General features: G+C 42.5%; 1 protein-coding gene across 2 annotated transcripts in view; it reads left to right on the top strand.

The window, feature by feature from the left end:
* The window catches only part of BNIP2 (BCL2 interacting protein 2), a 223,338-nt gene that overhangs the window by 123,333 nt on the left and 74,941 nt on the right, over window positions 1-25,064 (top strand). Inside the window, exon 1 of one of the 2 annotated variants that reach the window (XM_044925068.2) lies at window positions 22,052-22,188. The exons of the other annotated variant lie outside the window; for it this stretch is intronic. Within the exon in view, the coding sequence (XP_044781003.2) occupies window positions 22,177-22,188 (12 nt within the window). The 5' untranslated portion in view covers window positions 22,052-22,176. Of the gene's footprint in view, window positions 1-22,051; window positions 22,189-25,064 lie in introns of those variants that run through there. 2 annotated transcript variants of the gene reach the window in all.

The raw sequence follows: 25,064 nt of genomic DNA, 5'->3' as shown, positions 1-25,064 counted from the left end.
AAACTGGGCACTTTCACTGATGTGGCCCACATTTGGTCCCTGGTTGAGAAGCTAAGATCCTGCAAGCCAAGCAGCATGGCCAAAACAGAACAAAAGCCCCCCACCAAAGTCATTTGTTAATGTTTAAAAAGTGAAAAAAATCATTTCCCTGCCTAAACAGGCACTCGGATACTTTGTTGGTGGGAGCGCTCACTGTTACAAGGCCAAGGGAGGACAATGTATTGCTGTCTATCAAAGCTACAAATGAGTCTTCGCTGCAGCATTTCCTCTTCTAGAATATTTATCCTGTGGATACTTGCCTGCAGGGATATAGCATTTCCATGAGTTGCTTATTGCAGTCAATGTACCATGGAGTACTATCCTGCTGTAAAATGAAGGATGAATTTATTTGTATGTTGAAATGCAATATCTCAAATATGTATTAAAAGAAAGGATCAAGATACATAATGCTCCATTTTTTAAAAATTAAAACAGGTAGAAAAAGACGTGTGTGTGACTCTGTGACTCAAGTCTTTGATGACGAACTGCACACGGCAATGCTAGTTCATAATCTAAGGTTTCAACCAAGATGATTTGATAAAGGTGCCTCTGAAGGGTTTTGTAAATATCAAATACCCCATGAATATGCAATATATGTTTCCCTTTCTCTTCATTGATGAAACAAATATAGACTTTTATAATAGCATGAGTCATAAGTCTATACGTCCCATGAAGGCAGAGGCTGCATTTCTTTTGGTCAATGGCATATTTCTATCACCAATTATTGTTGATGCTAACCTGAGTTTCCCCAAAAGTAGAGCCTAAGATCAAGGCTATGTGCAAAATAGTGATGCCAGCAGGCAAGAATAAAGGACAGAGAGAGTGAACAGGGAAGGAGGGAGGGCCAGTACAATGTTGCATTATCAAGTTGACCATTGCTGTAAGTAGCCAGTAGATACTATGCAGTCTTCTGAGGAGCCTTATATAATGCGTCACAGACCCTTACACTCGGAGACAGAAAGGGGAAGGCGTTCATCCATCAGTCCCAGCTCCCATTGGTCAGACATTCTCACCAAACTTTGACTCCCCTACCACTCCAAGTTATGCAAGCATGAGTTATAAGTGGGTTCTCCTGGGCATCCAATGACACAGCTTCAGAGAAGCAGAAGTAGGAAGCAAGAGGCCCGTGGTACAGGCCTGCAACAAAGTCCAGCCAGGCTGCCTCTGCACAGAGTTGGGTGAAGCCTGCAGAGAATGGGGGGCCACAGCTGTGGCTGGCACAAGAGGCGAGTCTGAGAAGACCTGAAGTGATGTACAAGAGGTGTTCAGCACTTGATGTGTGTCACACTGTAGGGGCTCAATAAATATTTGTTCACTGAAAAGGCCCCAGGTGACTGGATCACAGAATTGGAGGATGCCTTGGAAATAGGCTCATCCAGTCTTCTACCTGGTACAGGTTTTTCTTTTGGAGGAAGTTGCTTCAACACTGCCCCAAAGTGGGAGCTCACCCACCACTCGCAGGGAGTCTTTTTCATGTTCAATGACTTCTGCCCCCTGGGATGTTTTCCTCACATGAACAGAAACGTGTCCTGCTGAGACTTCTGCCATCAGTTCCAGTTTGGCCCCCAATAGCATAATGTAGCCCCTTCTTTTGCCAAATTACACCTGTAAATGCAACACTTAAACAGGAAGCCAAGGGTTGTTATTTTCGTGTCCTCCAACTTAAGTCTGCTGGAGCCAGGAGGGCTGAATCCTACCACAACGCCACCCCTACAATCTATCCTGTTGGGATAGCTGTTAGGGAGCTGATTTATAGCCAGCTGGGTGGAGTGGACTTACACTCTCAGAAAAGCAACTTGGATGTACATCAAAATCGACACCTTCTGTCCATCATCCCATGGTGAGCACCCTGTCCTAGGGTGGATATTCGTCCCTGAGGACCCCTCCTGAGTGGTACATCCTTGAGAAAATGAGCCACAGCCAGAAGCAGAAAACTGGGCACACAGATGCTTGAAGACACTGGCCACGTCTCTTCAGAGGCATTTCCGTGCCTTCTGTCATTTCCCCACGAGGAGATGGCGCCTTGCTGTGTTGGCCGCTTTTCCTCTCAGTACTTTCCAGTTTATCAAGTGTCAACTTTTTTTTTTGTCACACCACGAAGCTTGTGGGATCTTAGATCCCTGACCAGGGATTGAACCTGGGGCCCCAGAAATGAAAGTGCCAAATCCCAACCACTGGACCACCAGGAAATTCCCCATTAAGGGAAATGATGGGAGAACTCTCTTAAAATGATGAGTCCAAGATGAAATCAGTGCTCCCCGTGGGACCTGACCAGCTCTGGGCACAGTAAGGCTCTGAGTCACACTACACACTTTTGTTCGTGTTAATAGGAGAAATCTTACATCCAGTTAATTCTGGAAAACTTGACTGAATGAAACAAACTGTAGAGAAATATGAAACACCATTCCTATGTGAATATACATATGTTCTTTTAAGAAAAAGTAAGTAAATTTGTGTTAAGACTTAAAGGAAAAAAAAGGGAAAAACCACTGTCTCACTTCATGAATGTCAGGATTTCCTTTCTTACGCTCTCAGGTGAGCCTCATTGGATTAGGATGCCCAAATTGCCGACAGCTGCGTTTTAAGTTCAGGAGCCCTGAGTTCTGAAGTCCTACCTGTCCCTTCACTCGTTCACTCTCCTCATCAGCTGTTTCCTATATTCTGTATTCTAGCTCGCCTCAAACTTCCAAGAGCTTCTCCTCAAACCCACTCTTGGCTGATGATCTTGCTTCCTATTTGGGTAAAAATATAGAAGTTTGCTATTCCCACATCCACCAGCCTGACAGCATCTGTGCCCATGTCTGCTGACTTCCTTCCTGTTACTATAGGTGGTGGTTTAAAAATACACCCACAGAGTCTGTGACATTCAAAGAATTTTCAAAAAGGGGAATGTACATTTTCTCCCCTCAACTAGGACTTACTGACTTCTTTCTAAGGGGCTTCCCTCGTGGCTCTGCTGGTAAAGAATCCACCTGCAATGCAGGAGACCTGAGTTCAATCCCTGGGTTGGGAAGATCCCCTGGAGAACGGAACGGCTACCCGCTCCAGTATTCTGGTCTGGAGAATTCCATGGACTGTGTAGTCCATGGGGTCACAAAGAGTCAGACATGACTGAGTGACGTTCACTTTTCTAACAGAATATGGAGATACTGAGGCTGTGTGACTTAGAAGAATAAGTTATAAAATCACTGAGGTTTCTGCCTTGGTCACTTGTTCTGGGGGAAAACTGCCATGTTGCAAGGATACTCATGCAGCCCTGTGGGGAGATCCTTCTGGTGAGGGACTGAGGCTTCCTGCCAACAGGAACTTGCCAGTCATGTGAGTAGCTGTCCTGAAAGCCAGTCAAACCTTTAGATGACTGCAGCCTTAGGTGGCGTTTTGACTGCAGCCTCAGAAGAGACCTTGAGCCAGAACCAGTTTGCTTAGGTGCTGCTGAATTCCTGACTGTTGGAATTTGTGCACAATAATAAATGTGGGCTTTCTTGGTTTGTAAGCCAGTAAATCTGGGGGCCATTTGTTAAGCAGCAATAGATAACTAACATATTGTGGATGAATTGTCCATGCTTCCATTTCAGGCCAACCCAACGTTGTGCACTAGGCTCCATCCCTTCTCACTAACTCACAGATATTCTTCAAGCACAGTGTCCCCTTTCGCTCCGGCATCACCAGTGTTTTCCTCTTTAATAAATCATTCCTATCAGCATGCCAACATGTGATAATATCTCCCATCTAAAAAGCAAACAAATATATACCTCTTGGTCTCACAACTTCCTTCTAGCTATAGTCCAGTTTCTCTATTCCTCTTTATAGCAAAATTCCTCATAAGAGTGTCTATACTCTGTTTTCTTTCTTTTCATTCTCAGGTCATTTCTTTCTCCTCCACTGCACTGAAAAAGCTCCTGTCAAGGTCGTCAAAGATCTCAGCACTAAGATCCCACATTCCCACGTGGTTGGCCTGTCAGTGATACAGATCACTCCCTCTTCCTGAAAATACTTGCTTCACTTTCTTTTTGAGTTACTCCTCTCCTGGTTCTCCTAGTCTTCTGGTCAGGTTTCTCTGTTAGTTCTTCCTTGTCTTCTGACCCCTAGATGTCAGAGTGCTGCAGGGCTCAGTCCTTGGATCAGTTTTCTTCCCTATGATGATCCCCTCCCCCTCTGGTGACTGCGTGACTCTATTTTGCCTGTGACCTCTAGTTGGGGCAGCCTCGGGATTCTAGGAACACCAACACCTGCTTTACCATCTGACAGCACTTGATGGTGTGCCTTCACCAGTTCACACCAAAGTAATTCAATAATAAAAACCAGGGACTTTCCTGGTGGCCCAGTGGTTAAAACTCCATGCTCCCAATGTAGGAATGCAGGGGACGTGCGTTTGATTCCTGGTCAGGAAACTAAGATCCCACATGCTGTGTGGTGCAGTCAAAAAAAAAGAAAGAAAATCAGTGAAACCAGTTATTCTGATACATAAAGACCAAGGTACAAGATGTGGGGTTGTTGTTATTACTCTGGAACTGCCGCTGTTAGATTGACTACCTCAGAACAGGATTTCAGAAGGAGAGTGGGCAGAGCTGTCCTGTGCATTGGGGGGTAGCCAGCAGCACCGCTGCCTCTCCCCCCCAGACGCCAGCAGCTACACCCACACCAGCTGTGACGATCAAAACATCTTCGGACATTGCTAAATGTCCTCTCGGGGTCAGAGTCGCTGCCAAATGAGACACACCGCCTGAGACATATGCCACGTGTGGGGACAGGAGGTGTGTAGGTAGGCTGAGGGATTTATTCAGTATTTACTTAGGGAGGAAAAAGCTAACGTAAACAACCTTTCCTGGGCAATGATGAATTAAAGCTTTTTTTTTTTTTTTTTTTTTGGGCTTGGAATCCTTAAACATTTTTTAAATTTATTTATTTTTTAATTGAAGGATAATTGCTTTACAGAATTTCATTGTTTTCTGTCAAACCTCAACTGAATTAAGGCTTTTAATTTCCATAGTTTTGTTGGGCAGGAGGTTCTGCTGCAGACCAGTCAATGGGCAGTTCTTCAAAAAGTCTGCTGGAAACGGGGGACTAAGAAAAGATGAAGCTAATAAGGCTCCATCCCGCTCAGCAATCCCTTACACGCATCTGTATGATTGTACTACAACATGGGCATGAAATGATTCCTTCCCATTTCCCTAAGACACTGTGAACAAATTGAGGGTAAGGACCAGCCTCTGGCATGGTCCCCAGTGCCTCGTTGTTGGCCAGTGGTTTTTCACCGAAACTAAATGTGGGCACCACTCCCTCCCAGGCCCAAAGCACAGGGTGGGAATCACCTACCCTTTCTTCCCCCACAGTTCTTACTGCATGTGGCCCGCACTTTAGACCTGCTTTTGCCTTTCATTTACCTAGATCCTTTACGAAGACCTTTCATTTTCTGTGTGTTCCCATTTGAGAATTAGCTCTTCACCTGGCAAGGAGCTAGGAGTTTAGCTGGACAAGGGGAGGTCCACAGCCCTCCAGGTGCTTCCCTTGTGGCTCAGATGGTAAGGAGTCCACCTGTAATGCAGGAGACCTGGAATCAGTCTCTGAGTCAGGAATGTCCCCTGGAGAAGGGAATGGCTACCCATTCCAGTATTCTTGCCTGGAGAATCCGGTGAACAGAGGAACCTGGAGGGCTACAGTCCATGGGGTCGCAGAGAGTCAGACATGACCGAGTGACTAAGCACTAGCGTAGCCCTCCCAGGAATCTGGCTATTAAGACAGTGACATTCTATAGGGGGAGATACTAGCAAACCCCATTCACCTCCTATCACCACCTATAATCCCCTGGTAAATGACAGAGAAACCTAATTGCTTATCATACAGTTTCTAAATGATAGATGTGTGTGTATGTGTGTGTGCATGTATATGGGGGGATACTGGCACTGGGAGGGAAGGGGGCAGCTGACATTTTCCTCCATACAGTTTAACAGAAAGAACTAGAAAACACTAGAGGTACACAGAGCTGTGGAGAGCAAGCTGTCTAGCCCTTCTGTCTACCGCCCAGGGAGAAGTGACTCTATGAAGGTCAAACAGTTTCAGCAACACAGCTCTGCCTGGAATGCTAGCCCCCTGGCTCCTAGTCCCACACTGTTTCTACCTCATTGTGCCATCCTGGTTGGCAAACACAGAAACTTAAGGAGTTCTCCCCCACCCCAACCCACCCCAGAATGGACCAGCCCGACTCGGGCACAGCCTGCTCCAACCCCCAACCTTGACTCACAGCATGGAGTCTCCCGGCACCCTTGGACAGTTTCTACTTGCATCCGCATCAATTAAACCTTGATCTCATTTATTATCTCAGGAAATGGTCTCAAGGTCACAGGGCTGGAAATTTAATTATGGTAGCAGTATATTAAGTGGCACATTTAAAGATGCTGAATTGTAGTAATTAATTTTTTGGATAGTGGTCTCGGAGGAATGGGTTTTCTCCACACTGGGTGTTCGGCATCCATCATGGCCATTGAGCTTGGCAGCTGTCTTTTAGCTTTAAACTGCCTCATTATTCATCTTTTATGACTAGCCTTTAAAAACACTAGGCGCCGATATCCCCTTTTATTGTAATATATGTGTGTGGTGGGAACAGAGCCATACTTCACCTTCGCTATAAAACATGAACCGAGGGTGCCAGCCACTACCTGAGCTGGCCTCTAAATTGAGACAACAATTACCCTTCGCTGACATCTAGTGTCAAGACATGAGATATAGCCAGAGCACTGAATCCATTGGCCTGGAAAACTCACGCTTCCCCAGTGATAAAGCCCATCTTGCCCACGAAGCTCCAGCCCCAGCTGTAAGACAGGAAGTAGAGGGATGAACTTGGCCCTGGCTGTTGACTTTGCTGGGGCGCTAGGTTATCAAATGGGATGCCCGTCTGCCAAGGCCTGAAAGAGCTTGTAATGTTTAATGAAGGGACAGTCATTAAATGTGTTTGGTTCAAATATTAGGCTCGATGAGCCTGGGTGGTACTTAATAGAGAGGTGGGAAAATATGAATTAAATTAGAGAGATTCATTAAAGAAATTGGCCTGGAGCCCAAGAATGATGGGTTGTCAGGCAGAGCTGCCAGGAGCTAGGAGCTCATCCAGGGAGAAAAATTCAAACTAGTTGAGGCTTTAAATCTAGAATAACACTGTAAAACATATTTAAATACCAGTCAGCCTGTGCTTGTGGAGAAAGGGATATCCATAAAATAAAATCTTTTATAGAATAAAGGTATGGATAGAATGCTTATGGATAGAATATTTTCCCTCTAGGAAATCTTCCCTGGTGGCTCAGCAGTAAAGAACCTGCCTGCCAATGCAGGAGAAACAGTTTCGATCTCTGGATCAGGAACATCCTCTGGAGAAGGGAATGGCAACCCACTCCAGTATTCTTGCCTTAGGAAATCCCATGGACAGAGAAGCCTGGCAGGTTAAAGTCCTTGGGGTTGCAAAAGAATGAGACACAACTTAGTAACTGAGCACATACTAGAGAAAATCTGTGATCTTTGCCTCTGGCAGGAGAAAAATGCAGTATTTGTACACTTTCAAAGCAGAGGCCCGAATTCCCCCAACTCTGAGTAGGGTCTGTCCTCCTCTATTCCAGGGTGTTTCAATCTGGCACTACTGGTATTTTGGACTGGTTTATTTGTTGAGTGTTGAGGAGCTGTCCTGTGCAGTGAAGGATATTTTATAGTATCTCTGGCCTCTACCCACTTGCTGCCAGTAGTCTTCCTTCCCTTAACTGTGACAATTAGAAATGTCTCCAGACATTGCCACATCTGAGTTGCCCTTGTAGCTAGCCTGATGTTGATGTTGACCATGATTTTGTTTTCTGGCTTGTATGTTGGACCTTGGTCTGGTGAACTCTAACTCAGCTTTGACTGTAGTCCTAGGTCTTTACCAGCAGTGTTGTTTGATCTCCTTACCTTATTTTGATTAACATTAATCCTATAACCAAGTCCCAATATCACTTAAGTATCTCTTCCTCAGTCAGTCAATCAACATGTTTCCTGCCGGGGATTCCATAGGAAATAAGACAAGGAGAAGCATTGCCATTACGAGATTCTAGTGGTGAGAGATAGCCAGTAAGTGCATTAATAAATAAGCTATATTCAGATGATGATAAGTGCAATGAAGAAAATTAACCAGGTAATTGGATAGAGCATAGAGGGGAGGCTGGGCTACTCTAGCTATGGTCAGTGACGATCTCTCTGAAGAAACAAAGACAGCAAAGATGTGAACAATAAGAAGACGGTGGCTCTGAATACAGTGTTATTTCCACTACTACAGACTGTATTTTAAGAAGATATGTAATAAGATTATAGTATACACAGAGTAAAGCACACAAATCTTAAGTGAGTATCACAATTAATTCCCTCTCACACACACACACACATACCACCACCCCCTCCCCCAGATCAAGACACAAAACCTTTCCATCATTGCAGGTTTGTCCTGCCCCTTCCCTGTCATTTCATACCTACAGAGAAAACTCTGCTCTGTTGGATCCCCATCAATTCATTTGGCCAACAGTCTACATTATATTTTATTTCATTTTGCTGGGAAAGCCAGTCAGGTCTTCTATACCAGCAACTTTTCATAAATTCTTGTAACCCTCCAGTTACTTATAAAATGGAAGGAGGCCACTACCGCTTCCTTAGGAAACTTTAGAAACCAGTTGCAATGAAGCCCACATCATCAAGCTCCCAGCAGGTGAATTTGGCCCTGACTGATTCCGTGACATCCAGAAGGGAAGAGAGACGCAAGAGGAAGCAGCATCTCTGTGCTTTCATCCCTACCCCCTTCCTTCTTGTTTGCTGAACAAACATTCCTGCCAGAGAGGGCAGCAGGAAAACACTGGGCCCTGTCAGCCCCCGTTAATCAATGAGCCATAACAAATCATGGGATGAAGCCTATGACACATCAATTACACTAAGAACTGAGGGCATCTACGGGAACAGGCAATCAGGCACAGACCTCTGGGGCTATCTCTACCCAGCCCCTGGATGCTCTGCTATTTATTGGTCCAGCAATGGGGTGATGGCTCAGAGGTGAGCAGGTGGCCACAGTGTCAGAAATGCTTCATAGGGGCAGTGGTCCGAGCAGGGATTCTAAGGTCTAAATGGGCTGTGCCTGGTATGTGTTTCTTCAAGCCTGTTATGGGTGATAGCGTTTCCCAGAACTTAGTGATGATGAAAATAAATGATCCAGTAATTGGAAACTTGCTTCTACCTCTGCCTTGGACTAACTAGAAACTTGGGCAATCGAATTGACCCCGTGGTGTGTGCATTTCTTTTGCTACCTGTACTATACCACCTCATGAAAGCATTGCCTTTGGAGGTCAGGAAAGGGATGAAGAAAGGTGTAAACTTTTTTTTGATCAATTTATTTATTGGCTTTGCTGGGTCTTCATTGCTGTGTGGGGGCTTTCTCTAGTTGCAGGGAGTAGGGGCTACTCTCTAATTGTGGTGTGCAGCCCTCTCATCATGGTGGCTCGTTGTGGAGCACAAGTCTAAGGCGTGTGGGCTTCAGTAGTTGTGGCGCATGGGCTTCATTGCTCCAGGGCATGTGGGATCTTCCCAGACCAGGGATCAAACCCATGTCCCCTGCATTGCAAGGTAGATTCTTAACCACTGGACGACCAGGGAAGCCCAAGAAAAGTGTACATTGAATGGTGGGCTATATTTGCACATGAGTTGGCGTTTACTCATCATCTACTCAGTCACATTGTGTGTCTGCCGTGTGTCAGTGCTTCATTTTCCTCCAGGAGCTCACAGTGGAGACAACAGGTTGAGTTGAAAGTTGGAAAACCACCCGGAGGCATCCTACAGAAGCAAACAGCTAACGTTATAGTCCACCAAGCTGTGTGTCTCCCCAAGAGGAGACTGGCGAGAAAAGGGACATAAGTAGGAAGAGTAATGGAACACAATGGGAAAAAGTAAAAGATTGGCCAAATTCAGAACAGTGCATGGGGACTGTTTCCATCAGAACCACACACAGGACAACTCCCTCAGAGTGACACCCCATTAATGAGCCACTCCAAACTCTCTGGTCCCCCGAGTCTATGCCATTTCTTACAAATAGGTGGTGGCTTACCAAGTTAGACTGCTTGGTTACAGACAACAGAGATTCATTTGGGGTGATAAATGAGAAAAGGAGTTTGTTCAAAAGATGTTGCCAGGAAAAAAATCACCCAGTGGATACTAAAATCATAAGCTAACTTTTTGAAGAGCAGAATTTTCATAATAGGTAAAGCACAGATTACTTACTACAAAGTGTTGCTCGGTCGTGTCCAACTCTTTGTGACCCCATGGACTCTACATATAGCCCACCAGGCTCCTCTGTCCATGGAATTCTCCAGGCAAAAATACTGGAGTGGGTAGCCATCCTCTTCTCCAGGGGATCTCCCTGACCCAAGGCTCGAACCCAAGTTTCCTGCACTGCAGGAAGATTCTTTACCATCTGAGCCACCAGGAAAGCTACTTACTACAAAGATTGCTTGCAAAAGGGAAAAATCATATATTGACATGGAAGTGATCTGGCAGTGAGTGCATCCTGACCAAATAATCAAATCTGGTATCACCAACAATGGCAAAGGCCCTATCAGTAGGTGGTTCCTACACACCTACGAAGTATGCTTGCCAAAATGTAAACTTGAATCTATTCAGGACTCTGGCCCCAATTTCAGATTTACTGGAAAGATAAAAAGAGGAATAAATTAAATACCACAAATAGTAAGCTATTAAACTAATCAAGAATGTAGGAGAGCCTCTAAGACAACTGTTTTACCCCTCAAAAAGTCAATGCCATGAATAAATTTTTAAAATTAATTTACTTTCACTGCAGCATGTCCCACTTGAGGCACACAGAATGCTTAATCCTTGCCACAGTCTGCAGGATCTTCATTTGTGGCATGCGAACTCCCAGCTGAGGCAGATGGGAGCCAGTCCCCTGACCAGGGATGGAACCCTGCATTGGGAGCACAGAGTCTTAGCCACTGGACTACAAGGGAAGTCCCCTTGAGAAAGAATTTAAATTATTCCAGAATAAGAGAAACTAAAGAGAGATAACCACCAGTTACAACATTGAATTTAGACTGGATCCTGTTTTAGGGGGAAAAAAAAAAGTTTATAAAAGCCATTTTCAGACTGAAGGAATTTAATGTAGTCGTGTTCTAGGTAGTATTATGAAGTTAATATAAATTTTCTTATGTTTGATAACAGTATTGTGACTTTGTAGAAGATTATACTTGTGAGATGTACTCTTTAATGAACTGAGGTATTTAGGAGTAAAATGTTGGGTTAATGACTTTCAAGTGAATGACTTTCAAGTGGTATAGCAAAAAATGAGGATGAAATGACAAACACAGAGAGAGAGAGAGAAAGAGAAAGCAAATATAGCAAAAGGTACCCAGTTATTGAAGCTGGGTAAATTTAATACACACGTTCATCAGACAGGGGTGGGGAGGGACAATGGATACTTAAAAGAGCTGGGGAAAGGGCTAGAGGGCCAACATGAGGCTAAGTTCCCCAGAGCAAGGCCTAAATCACCCAGGGCACCTGGCCAGATGAGAAGTTGCCATCGCTACTGCTGCCTTCCTGACCAGCAGAAGACACTGCCTTTCTGCCCCCACAGCTTCTTCTGTACCAGGACATTACCCTTGACACCACTTGGGTAAATCCCTCTTTGCCTTTGCTGTACCTGAAAGATAGGTATTTGTGCCACCCACCCCACCTGCAAAATTGGAAATGCTGCACACAGGTGTTTCTCAAATAGCTCAGGCAAATCAGTCTCCCACCGGTGCATCTGATTGGTGGAGTCTAGTTCTGAGGCATGTATCTTGGCTGCAAGCGAAACTGGGAGTTGCTACAGCGACGCTTCTCCTGGTGACACTGGCAGAAGGGTAGGCAGCCTTCATTCTGATAGGTGTTGGCTACACACACCACCATATATATAAAGTAACCACGGGTCCAGGCTGTGTCCTATTACTTAACCTGATGACTTCAGGATACTTCCAGATAAGAATAATTTTAATTTTTCTTTTAAATCTCTGCCAGTTTCATATATAGCACTTCTTTAAGTGCTATGTATGTTGAGTTCTGGGTAATATTGTTGTTGTTGGTTAGTCACTAAATCACGTCTGACTCTGCAATCCCACAGACTGTAGCCCACCAGACTCCTCTGTCCATGGGATTTCACAGATAAGCATACTGGAGTGGGTTGCCATTCCCTTCTCTGTGCGATATTCCCCCTCCAGGGATTAAACTTGTATCACCTGCATGGCAGGCAGATTCTTTACCACTTAGCCACCTGGGAAGCCCAATTCTGGGTATTGTCATTTATTTACAGACCAACTCTGACATTTATTTAGTTGGGCATATTGCCTTGTTTGAATATAAGTTACTCTCTTAGTTGTCTTCTGTTTAAATGCCAAGAGGCCTTCAGGCATGGATTGTCCATAAATTAAAATGTATTATTATTATTGTTCACGATGATTCAAAACTACTACCTCTCTCATCAGAATGCATAATTAAGACATTGCATAGAAGAAATTTCTAAACGCCTGGGTGTTTTATCCACTGAAAATCTAAGAGGATGAAAGCAAAGTTCTCCTGGCAGTTGTGATAGATTCAAACGCGATTGAATTCATACTACCATGACCTAATATTAATATCCATTAACACATTTTATATTGATAAATTCAGAAGGGAATTCACAGTGTTCTCGCAGAGACTGCTGAGAAGAAACTTCCACCCTTTCATTTGTCATCATTATGGGGAAGAGCTCTGGTCCACAACTTATCATTTGTTTATGGCAGTTAGTACAGAGAAGGCAGCAAATGCGATGGCCCTGTAAGGCATCTGGTCCTCTCTCTCGTTACTGTCTTGGGGATTGGCAATGTGATATATCCAAGTTCTTACGCCACACACATGGGTGGCATCCCTGATGCCTTCCTCCCCCTCACTAGCCCCAACCCCAAGTCCATGCCTAGTCCTGTTGACTTTAACTCTCAAATCCACCCACTTCTGTTTCTTTTAATGTCAGTCCTTTCATGAGTTAACCACTACTTTCCCTGTATCACAATCACCCCCAAACAGGCCTCCCCACTCTGCTCTTCCTCTGTATCTTGAGAGATGTTTTAAAGGCCAGTCAGGTTCTGATGATCTCATCTCTGTACCCTCCATGTTGTAAACCTTTTTCAGTGGTTTCAAATTGCATTTGGAGTACAACCCCAAATCCTTAATTCTGGCCTGTCTGGCCTTGTATGCTTCTTCCCACATCATCAGCTTCCAGCCTCATCTGGCAGTCTTGGTCACTGGGCTCCAGCTACACCCACCTTGATTCAGTATTTTTTAATGCTCCAAGTTTCTTCTCCCTTCCAAACCTTTACATGTGGTAAAGGTTGCTTTGAACCAATTCCTTTCCCGCCTGTACCCCTTCCTGTGTAAATGCTCCCCATAAAACCAAATCTGTTCTACATTCTCATAGCCCCCTCTATCTTTCCTTTTCCACGTCCATCACAGCTTGAAATTATACATAAATTGAAAGTGAAGTCGCTCAGTTGTATCTGACTCTTTGTGATCCCATGGACTGTAGCCTACCAGGCTCCTCAGTCTATGGAATTTTCCAGGCAAGAGTACTGTCGTGGGTTGCCATTTCCTTCTCCAGGGGATCTTCCCAACCCAGGGATCGAACCCAGGTCTCCTGCACTGCAGGCAAACGCTTTACCGTCTAAGCCACCAGGGAGCTGGTGCAAATTATACATACATTAATGCAATTATTTGATGACTTATATTAACTAAACTGGGCTTCCCTGGTGGCTCAGAAGGTGAAGAATCTTCCTGCAGTGCAGGAGACCTGGGTTCAAGCCCTGGATCAGGAAGATCCCCTGGAGAAGGAAATGGCAACCCACTCCAGTATTCTTGCCTGGAGAATCTCAATGGACAGAGGAGCCTGGAGGGCTACGGTCCATGGGGTTGCAAAGAGTCAGATATGACTGAGCAACTTCACTTTCATTAACTAAACTGGCAGCACCTTGAAGGCAGGGAGAATGCGTCAGCCCTTTTGCATCTTCAACTGAAAATACAAAGCCTAGGCATAGAAGGTGCTGCTGCTGCTGCTAAGTCACTTCAGTCATGTCCGACTCTGCGACCCCATAGACGGCAGCCCACCAGGCTCCCCCGTCCCTGGGATTCTCCAGGCAAGAACACTGGAGTGGGCTGCCATTTCCTTCTCCAATGCATGAAAGTGAAAAGTGAAAGTGAAGTCACTCAGTCGTGTCCGACCCTCAGCGACCCCATGGACTGTAGCCTTCCAGGCTCCTCCGTCCATAGGATTTTCCAGGCAAGAGTACTGGAGTGGGGTGCCATTGCCTTCTCCAAGAAGGTGCTAGGTAGGTACATATTACTTGACTAAAAAAAAAAAATTTTGAACAAATGAATGAATATAAGTGATCATAGAGAAATGTGGCCCATAGATAAATCAGAGAAGGGTGAGAAGTTCCAGAAAACATTTAAATGGTGCCGCAAACATTGTCTTTGAATGAGGATTTAGAAACAAGTTCATGAATGCTAGCTGATCTCTTGTCTTCTGCCCAGTTGAGAGACTGAGATGGTCAGTTCAGATATAAACCATTCCAGAGATTTGAAAAGTACGCTTGAGGAGTGAGAAAAACTGATTTGCAGAGCTTGATGAGATCTCAACCCAGACTTAGATTTCCATGATTGAAATTCCCTGTAACCACCTCCCCTGAGCTGCACTCAACTTTCCTAAATGAGATTTTATGGGAACTGATTGTGATTAGATAAATGGGTGACTCCACTAATGTATAATACAATTTTCAATTACCGCATATGTACAATAATTTACATTTCTTGTTTGATGGTGTGATATTTATGTGACATATTCTGGATGAGACCCGGCTGCTGTTTACATAATGATCTTAATTTTCTCTTAGAGAAGATCTGATTTTCCATTTTCTTTTTGTGCTGCAAGGTATTGTCATTCCAAGATAAACACAGTATATTACAGGATATGCAGGTGAGAAACATCAATAAAGTGATACTCTAGATGGGTTTCAATAATTCTTATTTATGCCACTGGAGTAGGGAATAGAATGGTTCACCTTTCATAAAACGTTGGAATAAAAATGTCCCCAAAATTATAGTAAATTTTGTGATCACTCCTGTGGCAAAGTGCCACTGAATAGCAAAAATGAATGTTTCATTGAATATATTTGACCATTAATAACATAATATTCATCACCAGAACACTGCTTTGAAGTTGGAACAATATCAAAGTGTCTTTTTTCTGACCTTTAAGACTAAGTCTGCATGAAACAAATGCTTTTGTGCATTTAATCCCAAATATTAGTCCTCCCCTCCTAGCTAGAGATATGGTTGATGAACAAAAGGAGAAAATAACGCCCAGCCAAATGCCTTTCGGATAGAAATCTCTTTTTAACATAGCAAAGGGTGGGGAAGTCTCGAACACAAAGGAAATAGGTGAAATGAACCCAACTTAGGGTTCAAGACCCAGACAGCTATCAAGACACAGTGCTGATGGTCTTGAACCCAGGGAGGCCCCCATCTGGGGTAAGACAAGGTCAGGGAACCACTGCTGCCCTCCATCCTGCTTCAACGGCAACACATCTCCTTCGTCCACATTGTAGACTGGTGCTCCAGTAAGAGTTCATTCAAAAGGAGAAAGGGCTATCGCTAAAATTTCACAATAGCACAGGAAACTACTTAATGCACTGTGGTGATCTGACTGGGAAGGAAGTCAAAAAGGGAGAGGATGTATCTACATGTACAATTGACTCATTTTGCCATACAGTAGAAACTAACACAACATTGTAAAGCAGCTATACGCCAGTAAAAATTAATGTAAAGTAAAAAATAACATTTCACTGGGAAAAGAGCGCTGTTCTCAGAGTCAGCTCCCTGAGCTCCATGTTCTCATTTATAAAATGAAGAGTTTGTATTTAATGATCGCTAGCCTTCTCCGGTTCCACAATATGTACTGTTTTGTATTCCAGGCCAAAACGCTACTGTAGATGTGGCTATTACTTGGTATAACAATCTAATTATGCCATGTTATCAAATAGCATGCTTGCCTCCCTTTTAACATAACAAGGGAAGTAAAACATCCAGGCGGGTAACCAGCGATATGTCGAGCACGCTGGTCTCAAATATAAAATGCTCCCTTGAACATGGGTCACTGGAAAATGCTCAGAGAGCCCCCACAGATTCTAGAATACGGGGTGAAATACTGTAATTTCTTGAGGTTTGTCTGCATTTAGATGAGCCCAATATTAGATTAAGGTGCAAATCAACCTACAATTTTACTGTAATTAAGAAAGCTTTAAAATTTTGAATAGTGTTCTTTTTGTCATAACTTATTTTAGCAGTAAGCAATTTATTTTTTCTCCTTTCTGCAAATAAAAATTCATCAGCTAAGTAAATTATAGTGAAATCATAAAGTCAAATACTATGCCGCCATTAAAATGATATGAATGCATGTTTGTTGGCATGAAAAACTGTCCAAATATATCAAATGAAAAATCAAATAACAAAGCAGCATATCTAATAATTCATATTTTGAAAAAATTCACCACTACACATGTACATACAGAAAAAATTTGAAGAACAGCCATAGCTATTCTCTAAATAGCAGGATTATAGCTGATCATTATTTTCTTCTTTATTCCTTTTTAGTATTCTGGAATTTTTAGGGAGAGTTTACACTAATTTTGAAATCAGAAAAAGGGCAGTTTTGGAGACAAAATCCTCACTGATTTCTTGATCCTGTATATTGTTCAAAAGATGTATATAGGAAAGCTCCTTAAGAATAGTGAACTATTAAAAATTCACAAGCTTTCTCTATAAAGGGCTAGTCACCAAATAGTTTAGGCTTGTGCACCATACATTGATCTTGCCACCATTTAGCTTTGCCATTATAGCATGAAACAAGCACAGATAAGTGAATGAATATATTAATGCTTGACTGTGACCCAATAAAACTTTTCAAAAACAGAAGTCATACCACTATCTTACACCATACATAAACATTAACTAAAACTGGATTCAAGACGTGAGAGTAAGGCCTGGAACCATAAAACTCAGACAGGAAAACATAAGTAGTATGCTCTTTGACGTTGCTCTTCACAGCATCTTTTTGGATCTGTCTCCTCAGGCAAGGGAAACAAAAGCAAAAATAAAGAAATGGGACTACATTAAACTAGAAAGTTATTGCCTGGCAACAAAGCGAGAAGACAACCTACCAAACTGGAGAAGATATTTGCAAATTATATATGATAGTAGGGTAACATCCAAAATACACAAAGAACTCACTTCACACAACTAAACAATTTTCAAAAAAAGACAATTGAAGAATGCACAGAGGAGATGCATAAGCATTTTTCCAAAGAAGACACACAGACGGCCAACAGGCACATGAGAAGACGCTCGGCACCACTCTCCAACAGGGAGATGAAGTCAGAACCACAAGAGATGACACACTGGGCACAACGGCCGTTATCCAAAGTCAAGAAATGAGAAGCGCTGAAGAGCAGGTGCAGAAAAGAAATCCCTTGTGCACCATTGGTGGGAATGTAAATGGGTGCAGCCTCTGTGGAAAAGAGTATGGAGATTCTTAAAAAAATTAAGGATACAACTACCATTTGATCCAGCATTTATACTTCTGAGTATTTATCTGAAGAATACAGAAACACTAATTCAAAAAAAATATGTGCAACCTCATATTTATTGCAACATTGTCTACAATAGCCAAAATATGGCTGAATGTCCATATGCATGCGTACACACACACACACACACACACACACAGGCTTCCCAGGTGGCTCAGTAGTAAAGAGTCCACCTGCCAACCCAGGAGACAGGGGTTGGATCCCTGGGTCAGGACAATCCCCTGGAGGAGGGCATAGCAACCCATTCCAGTATTCTTGAGTGGGAAATTCCAGGGACAGAAGAGCCTGGCAGGCTCCAGTCCATAGAGTCACAAAAGAATTGGACACAACTCAGTGACTAAACAACAATACATACAGGCACAATGGAATATTTGGAATATTACTCAGCCAGAAAAAATTTGCCATTTGGGACAACAAGAATGGGCCGGGAGTTGGTGATGGATAGAGAGGCCTGGTGTGCTGCAGTCCATGGGGTGGCAAAGAGTCAGACACAGCTGAGCAACTGAACTGAACCTTTATTTCTAGAGCATAAGTGCAGAAAAAGGTGTTAAATAAGATTTAAAAGCAAACTAATTCTAACAGCAATATTTATCCATAACAAAGCTGTTTTACAGCTTAAAGAGAATTTGAGGGCAGGCTAGGAAATAGGATGAAAAGAGGTAGATTGACCCAATGGGTTATGTCCTTTTACTGCTCCAGGGATGATGATGACTATAGAAAGTTTTGAAAGCACACAATGTGTTTAACTTAAACACAGTTTATCTGATAAAATTCATATTGAATGTACCCTAAGACAAAAAGTCATTCAGAACTGGCAACATGGAGGACCAGCCTCAAATACATTTGTGTAGGATAGTGTTTTTCCTTTATTTTTTATTAAAGTATAGTTGATTTACAGTGTTGTGTTAACGTCTGCTGTACAGCAAAGTGCTTCAGTTACATGCGTTGTTTATATGTACATATGTATATATACACACACACATTCTTTTCTATGTTCTTTTCCATTAAGGTTTATCAGAGGGTATTGAATATAATTCCCTGTGCTATACAGTAGGAGCTTGTTTTTTATCCACCCTATATATAATAGTTTGCATCTGCTAGTCCCAAACTCGCAATCCATCCCTTCCCCATTCCTCTTTCCTCTGGCAACCACGTCTCTTCTCTGTGTCTGTGAGTCTGGTTCTGTTTTGTAGATAAGTTCATAGGGTCTTATTAAGATTCCACATATAAGCAATATCATATGGTATTTGTCTTTCTCTTTATGACTTCAGTTAGTATGATAATCTTTAGTTCTATCCATGTGGCTGTAAGTGGCATTATTTTAATGTTTTATGGCTGAATTCTATGCCATTCTATACCTCATCTTCATCCATTCATATATCAGTGGGCATTTGAGTTGTTTCCATGTCTTGACTATTGTAAATAGTGCTGCTATGGAGTTAGGAGGGCATGTATCTTTTTGAATTAAGAGTTTTCTCTGGATGTATACCCAGGAGTGGGATTGCTACATCATATGACAACTCTATTTTTAGTTTTTTGAGGAACATCCATTCTTTTCTCCACAGTGACTATACTAACTTACATTCCCACCAACCGGGTGGGAGTGTTCCCTCATCTCCATACCCTCCACAGCATTTTTTATTTGCAGACTTTTTGATGATGGCCATTCTGACTGGTGTGAGGTGATATCTCACTGTAGTTTTGATTTGCATTTCTCTAATAATTAGCAATGATGAGCATCTTTTCATGTGCCTGTTGGTCCTCTGTATGTCTTCTTTGGAGAAATGTCTGTTCAGGTCTTCTGCCCATTTTTTGATTGGGTTGTTTGAGTTTTGTTTGTTATTGTTGAGTTGTATGAGCTGTTTGTATATTTTAGAAATTAAGCACTTGTCAGTTGTATCATTTGCAAATACTAGGATAGTATATTGACCAGTTTTCTGTGAACAGGACACATAGGTTGATTCACAAACTCCCTTCACTAAAAATATATGATGGGCATCCTCATGTTTTCACGTTAACACTTTAAATTTCTCTCTTCTTTCCTTGCTGCTCATAATGATGTCTGTGGTCCTATACCTCATTCCAAATAATAGAAAGTGAGATCAAAATATGTCAATCTCTCTTTTATTTACCTTCCAAAGAAATCGTTTTCATTTGTAGGTTCAAAACACATTAATCACCCAATGTACTTCATTAGTTTCTATCTCCATGTCTAGGAAACATATCTTCTAATAGTTATTTTGACTACTCAGGGTTTCTGCTGACTGGAGATAGCTGATTAGCCTCACAATGATTTTTTTAAAAAGGCCCTACTTATCCTGAGTGTACTTTACATTCTTATGACCCCACTGTGCCAGTATCATGTTTCATGAAAGCCAGAGAAATAAAGAATATGGAACAGAAATCTCTCTTAAGAACTTCGATTCTATTCTCAGCCAGTTATTCATGATTAGCAATTTCCCCCTGCAAAAATCTTTAAAGAAAAATCTTTAAATCTTGAAAAAAAATGTTGACATTGATCCCAAAACACAATCCGCCATACAATGTAACACAACATTAAAGGCTGGTTAGTGATTTGAAGGCAATGGCACCCCACTCCAGTACTCTTGACTGGAAAATCCCATGGATTGGAGGAGCCTCGTAGGCTGCAGTCCATGGGGTCGCACAGAGTCGGACGTGACTGAGTGACTTCACTTTCACTTTTCACTTTCATGCATTGGAGAAGGAAATGGCAACCCACTTCAGTGTTCTTGCCTGGAGAAACCCAGGGATGGCAGAGCCTGGTGGGCTGTGTCTATGGGGTTGCACAGAGTCAGACACGATTGAAGCGACTTAGCAGCAGCAGCAGCAGCAGTGATTTGAAAGGGAAGCCTGCTATGAAAGGAAAGGTGCTTTTTTAATCACTAACCTCAACACTGAGTGTGGAAAAGGAAAAATTTCTACAACATTTGCCTAAGACAGAGAGAAGGAATTAGAGGTAGTGACTAATACACATACAGGTATCTGGGACAGCTCTTATGTTTGGTATTAAATATATTTCTTTTTAGTATTTATTCATTTATCTGGCTGTGCGGGGTCTTGTTGAGGCACTTGGATCTTCCATCTTTAGTTGAGGCATGTGGGATCTAGTTCCCTGACCAGGGATCAACCCTAGGCCCCTGCATTGGGAGCACAGATTCTAAGTCAATGACCACCAGGAAAGTCCCAAATGTATTTTTTAAGTATAATATTTAGATCCAAAATATAGTACTTTGTGCCTTTTCCCTTTATTTCCAGGGAAATAAAGTCTGTAGTAGGCAGATAGCCTTCTTCAAATGAGGAATGGTTATAGGATCCGAAGGTTTGTACGCTGCACATGAATGCCCAGACTAGGAGGGATAGCTCTGGAATCCAACACAAACCCAGCAACCTGCCCACTTATCAAGAAGGGGTTGTATGGGCTGGCTCCAACAGCGGGTCCTTGGGCCAGTTCAGATGATCCCAGATACAGATTGAAAACCTAGGTTTCTCTGGAAGATCAAAACCCAGGATGAGAAGAGTCAAAGATGGAAAGTAGGACTGCATTGAAAGGCAATACCGTATAGTAAGAAATTATCAACAATAGTCGTACGACAAATATTTATTTGGGGAAACAGATGACCTCTAGAAATCTCTAGAGTGACATCTAAGGTAATGACATCTAAGTTTTAGAGGGAGGATGCATATAATAGTGAGTAATTCATGTTAGCGGGAGGTAATGTTGGGGGAGGAAGTCCAGGCAAAGAAGGGTCCAGAAAGGCTTTCTACAGTAAAGAAAAAAAAAAAAGAAAGAAAGAAAGGCCTTCTGGTAGGCCTTAGAGAGTTCACCAGCTGGATAAAGAGAAAATGGGATTTCATGGAGAAGGACCAGCATAAGCAAAGTTTGGAAGCATGAAACTTTCCAGATTTGGGGAAGAGCAAATCGTTCTGTGTATCTGGAATATAGAGGCTGACCAGAGATAAAGTTCAAAAACTGGAGGAGAGAGAAGGGTTGTTGTATAAGGTCCCTATACGTCACCAAGGAGTTTGAATATAATCCAGGAGGTAGTGAGGTTGACTAAAGGTCACTTGTGGTTTTAAAAGCTAACTTCACACTTGTAGAGTCATGAACTGGACTCCATTGCAGGCTTTAAGGGAATTGGAGAAGACAGAGAAAAAGCTTTTTAAAAAATAAGTAAATAGATTGTACCAAATACTAAGTGTTTTTTACACATATCAACTCATTTAATCCTGATAACAACCTCCCTGTTTTACAGATGAGGAAACTGAGGCCCAGAGAGGTTAAGTAACTTGTCCAAGGTCTCACAGCAAACAAGTGGTAGAGGCAGGATAACAGGCCAAGCAGTCTGGCCCCAGCGTTTGTGCTCAGAACTATTCTGCTGGGTTTCCTGTGTTGGTCCCTGGACCCAGTATGCAGCTCACGGTAAGTGCTCAGTCAAGGTTGGCACAGACCTAACCTCCCAATGCTCTCTCATCTCTCAGTAACTGGGCTGCATCTTTAGTACCATCCTATCATCTCTCTCCCTTGTCACACCTACTGGAGGTCAGGGGGGAGAACAACTAGCACCCACTTTTCATTTTTTCTCTTTAGTGGGTATTCACTTTCCATTTAGTGTGTGAAATGGTGTCGACAAGGCAGGTTGTGGGCCTTCAGTGAAGCAACTTAAATATACATATTTTTATATTTATAAGTAGTTTTTTGGTTGGTAATTTTTTTTTAATTTTGTGAGCTATCTTGCTAAAGAAACCCTTCCAACTACTGTAGAACACTTTTGACATGAGTCTGTAAAATTGATTGAGACAGTTTGCCAAAGCCACCAGTCTTAATTAATGACTTACCATAACCTCCAGTTTTATTAGGTCTATATTTCTAGTATATTGGTACATATATTAATGACTGACCCGTGAATAAACTGACAGTTTTAAAATGATGTGAGATAACTTGTTTTCTTATGAGGAATTCACTTGTGCCTTGAACTTAGAGTAAAACGATGATTAGTTCAGTGAATTACGACTCCAATGTTCTTATGATCACTTTAGCAATAGAAAAACTGTCTGGATTTTATTTCTGTATGAAACTCTACTTTGGAAGAGTCTCTCTGGTTAATCTTATGTTCTAGGAAGTAAAACTGTTGCCATCGTAGTCATAAACTTTTCAAGCAGGAAAATATTCACTGGGAGTATGGTGGTTTCCTGTAGTAATACCCAAACCTCCACAGTATTTTCCAATATCCTAAAAAATGTGTTAAAATATAAATGATTTATAGTAAACAAAAATTTTATTAAGCAAAATTAATTTGAATTCTCTTTAATGTTTAATAAAATGCTTAAGGAACATTTTATAGCACTAGTGGTAAAGAATCCACCTGCCAGTGCATGAGACACAAGAGATACAAGTTTGATGCCTGGGTTGGGAAAATCCCATGGAGTAGGAAATGGCAACCCACTCTAGTATTCTTGCCTGGGAAATTCCATGGGCCGAGGAGCCTGGTGGGCTACAGTCCATGGGGCCACAAGCAAAGAATATGGCTTAATAGTTTTATAGTGAGATAGGATATTAATAAAATAAGCAATGTGAATTTCATAACAACAACAAAAAGTAGTTCTATTGACTACTCTCTACCTTGAAACAGTTCGCTTCATTCTCTCAAAGAAGACACCACAGTTTTTTAATGTCCACATTCCACAAAGTCTGGCTAAGATATGATGGCAGAAGCAAAAACTGCTGAGTTACCTTATTTTCCAGTCCTTTCTCCCCAAATTCAGTCTTTTTGAAAGGTGAACTTTGAAATTAATGTGAGAATTCAAAGTGACAGTGAAAATAATGCACAGAGCTGAAATTTTTCATTTGAAGTTAACACAGAGAGCTTGAACCAGACCTCCAGTTAGTTCAATTTGTGAGGATTACATTGTGTCTGAGGGTTTCTCCCAGAGGCCTAGCATAATTCAAGGCTGTTTCCCATAGTGCTGACAAAGGATAGCCGATCTTTTTTCCCCCGTTGGAGTGACGCCACCTTGTGGCAATAGCATAAACACAGTTTACAAGTCCCTCAACGAGGCCACTTCAACATGAGATACTGGACAGGTTTTTCTTTTTGAGATCATGTGCATTGTTTAAAATTTTGTACATGAGAGATTCAGCTAATATTTTATACTACATGATTTCAAATCAGTATATTTCACAATAACATAAAATGTGCAAGTGTTGTGTTTTTATATTCAGAGTGAGTAAGAGAAGGTGCTTAGAAGCTGGTTTTTCCGGTAGTCATGTATCGATGTGAGAGTTGGACTGTGAAGAAAGCTGAGTGCCGAAGAATTGATGCTTTTGAACTGTGGTGTTGGAGAAGACTCTTGAGAGTCCCTTGGACTGCAAGGAGATCCCACCAGTCCATTCTGAAGATCAGCCCTGGGATTTCTTTGGAGGGAATGATGCTGAAGCTGAAACTCCAGTCCTTTGGCCACCTTATGCGAAGCGTGGACTCATTGGAAAAGACTCTGATGCTGGGAGGGATTGGGGGCAGGAGGAGAAGGGGACGACAGAGGATGAGATGGCTGGATGGCATCACTGATTCGATGGACGTGAGTCTGAGTGAACTCCAGGGGTTGGTGATGGACAAGGAGGCCTGGCGTGCTGCAGTTCATGGGGTTGCAAAGAGTCGGACACAACTGAGCGACTGAACTGAACAGAACCCTGGACTGCAGTCCCAGCTCTGCGACCTGCTCTCAGAATACTTTTGGACAAATTACTTGACCCTGCCAAGTCTCACGGAGAAGGCAGTGGCACCCCACTCCAGTACTCTTGCCTGGAAAATCCCATGGGCAGAGGAGCCTGGTAGGCTGCAGTTCAAGATCACTTAGAGTCGGACACGACTGAGCGACTTCACTTTCACTTTTCACTTTCATGTATTGGAGAAGGAAATGGCAACCCACTCTAGTACTCTTGCCTGGAGAATCCCAGGGATGGGGGAGCCTGGTGGGCTGCTGTCTATGGGGTCACACAGAGTCGGACACAACTGAAGCGACTTAGCAGCCAAGTCTCAGTTTTCTCATCTGTGTATCTATTTCTGTTTTGTAAATAAGTTCATTTGTGTCATATTGTAGATTCCACATATAAGTGATGTTGTGTGATTTGTCTTTCTCTTTTTGATTTACTTAGCATGATAATCTCTAGATCCTTCTGTGTTGCTGCAAATGGCATTATTTCATTCTTTTTTATGGTTTACTAGTACTCCATTGTATACACATACACATCTTCTTTATCCATTCATCCAGCAGCTTTATTTTTTTGCAGTTCAAAAG

This window comes from Bubalus bubalis, chromosome 11 (genome assembly GCF_019923935.1).
Source record: "Bubalus bubalis isolate 160015118507 breed Murrah chromosome 11, NDDB_SH_1, whole genome shotgun sequence".
In the NCBI taxonomy this organism is placed as follows: Eukaryota; Metazoa; Chordata; class Mammalia; order Artiodactyla; family Bovidae; genus Bubalus; species Bubalus bubalis.
This window is presented reverse-complemented; position numbering and strand designations above follow the sequence as displayed.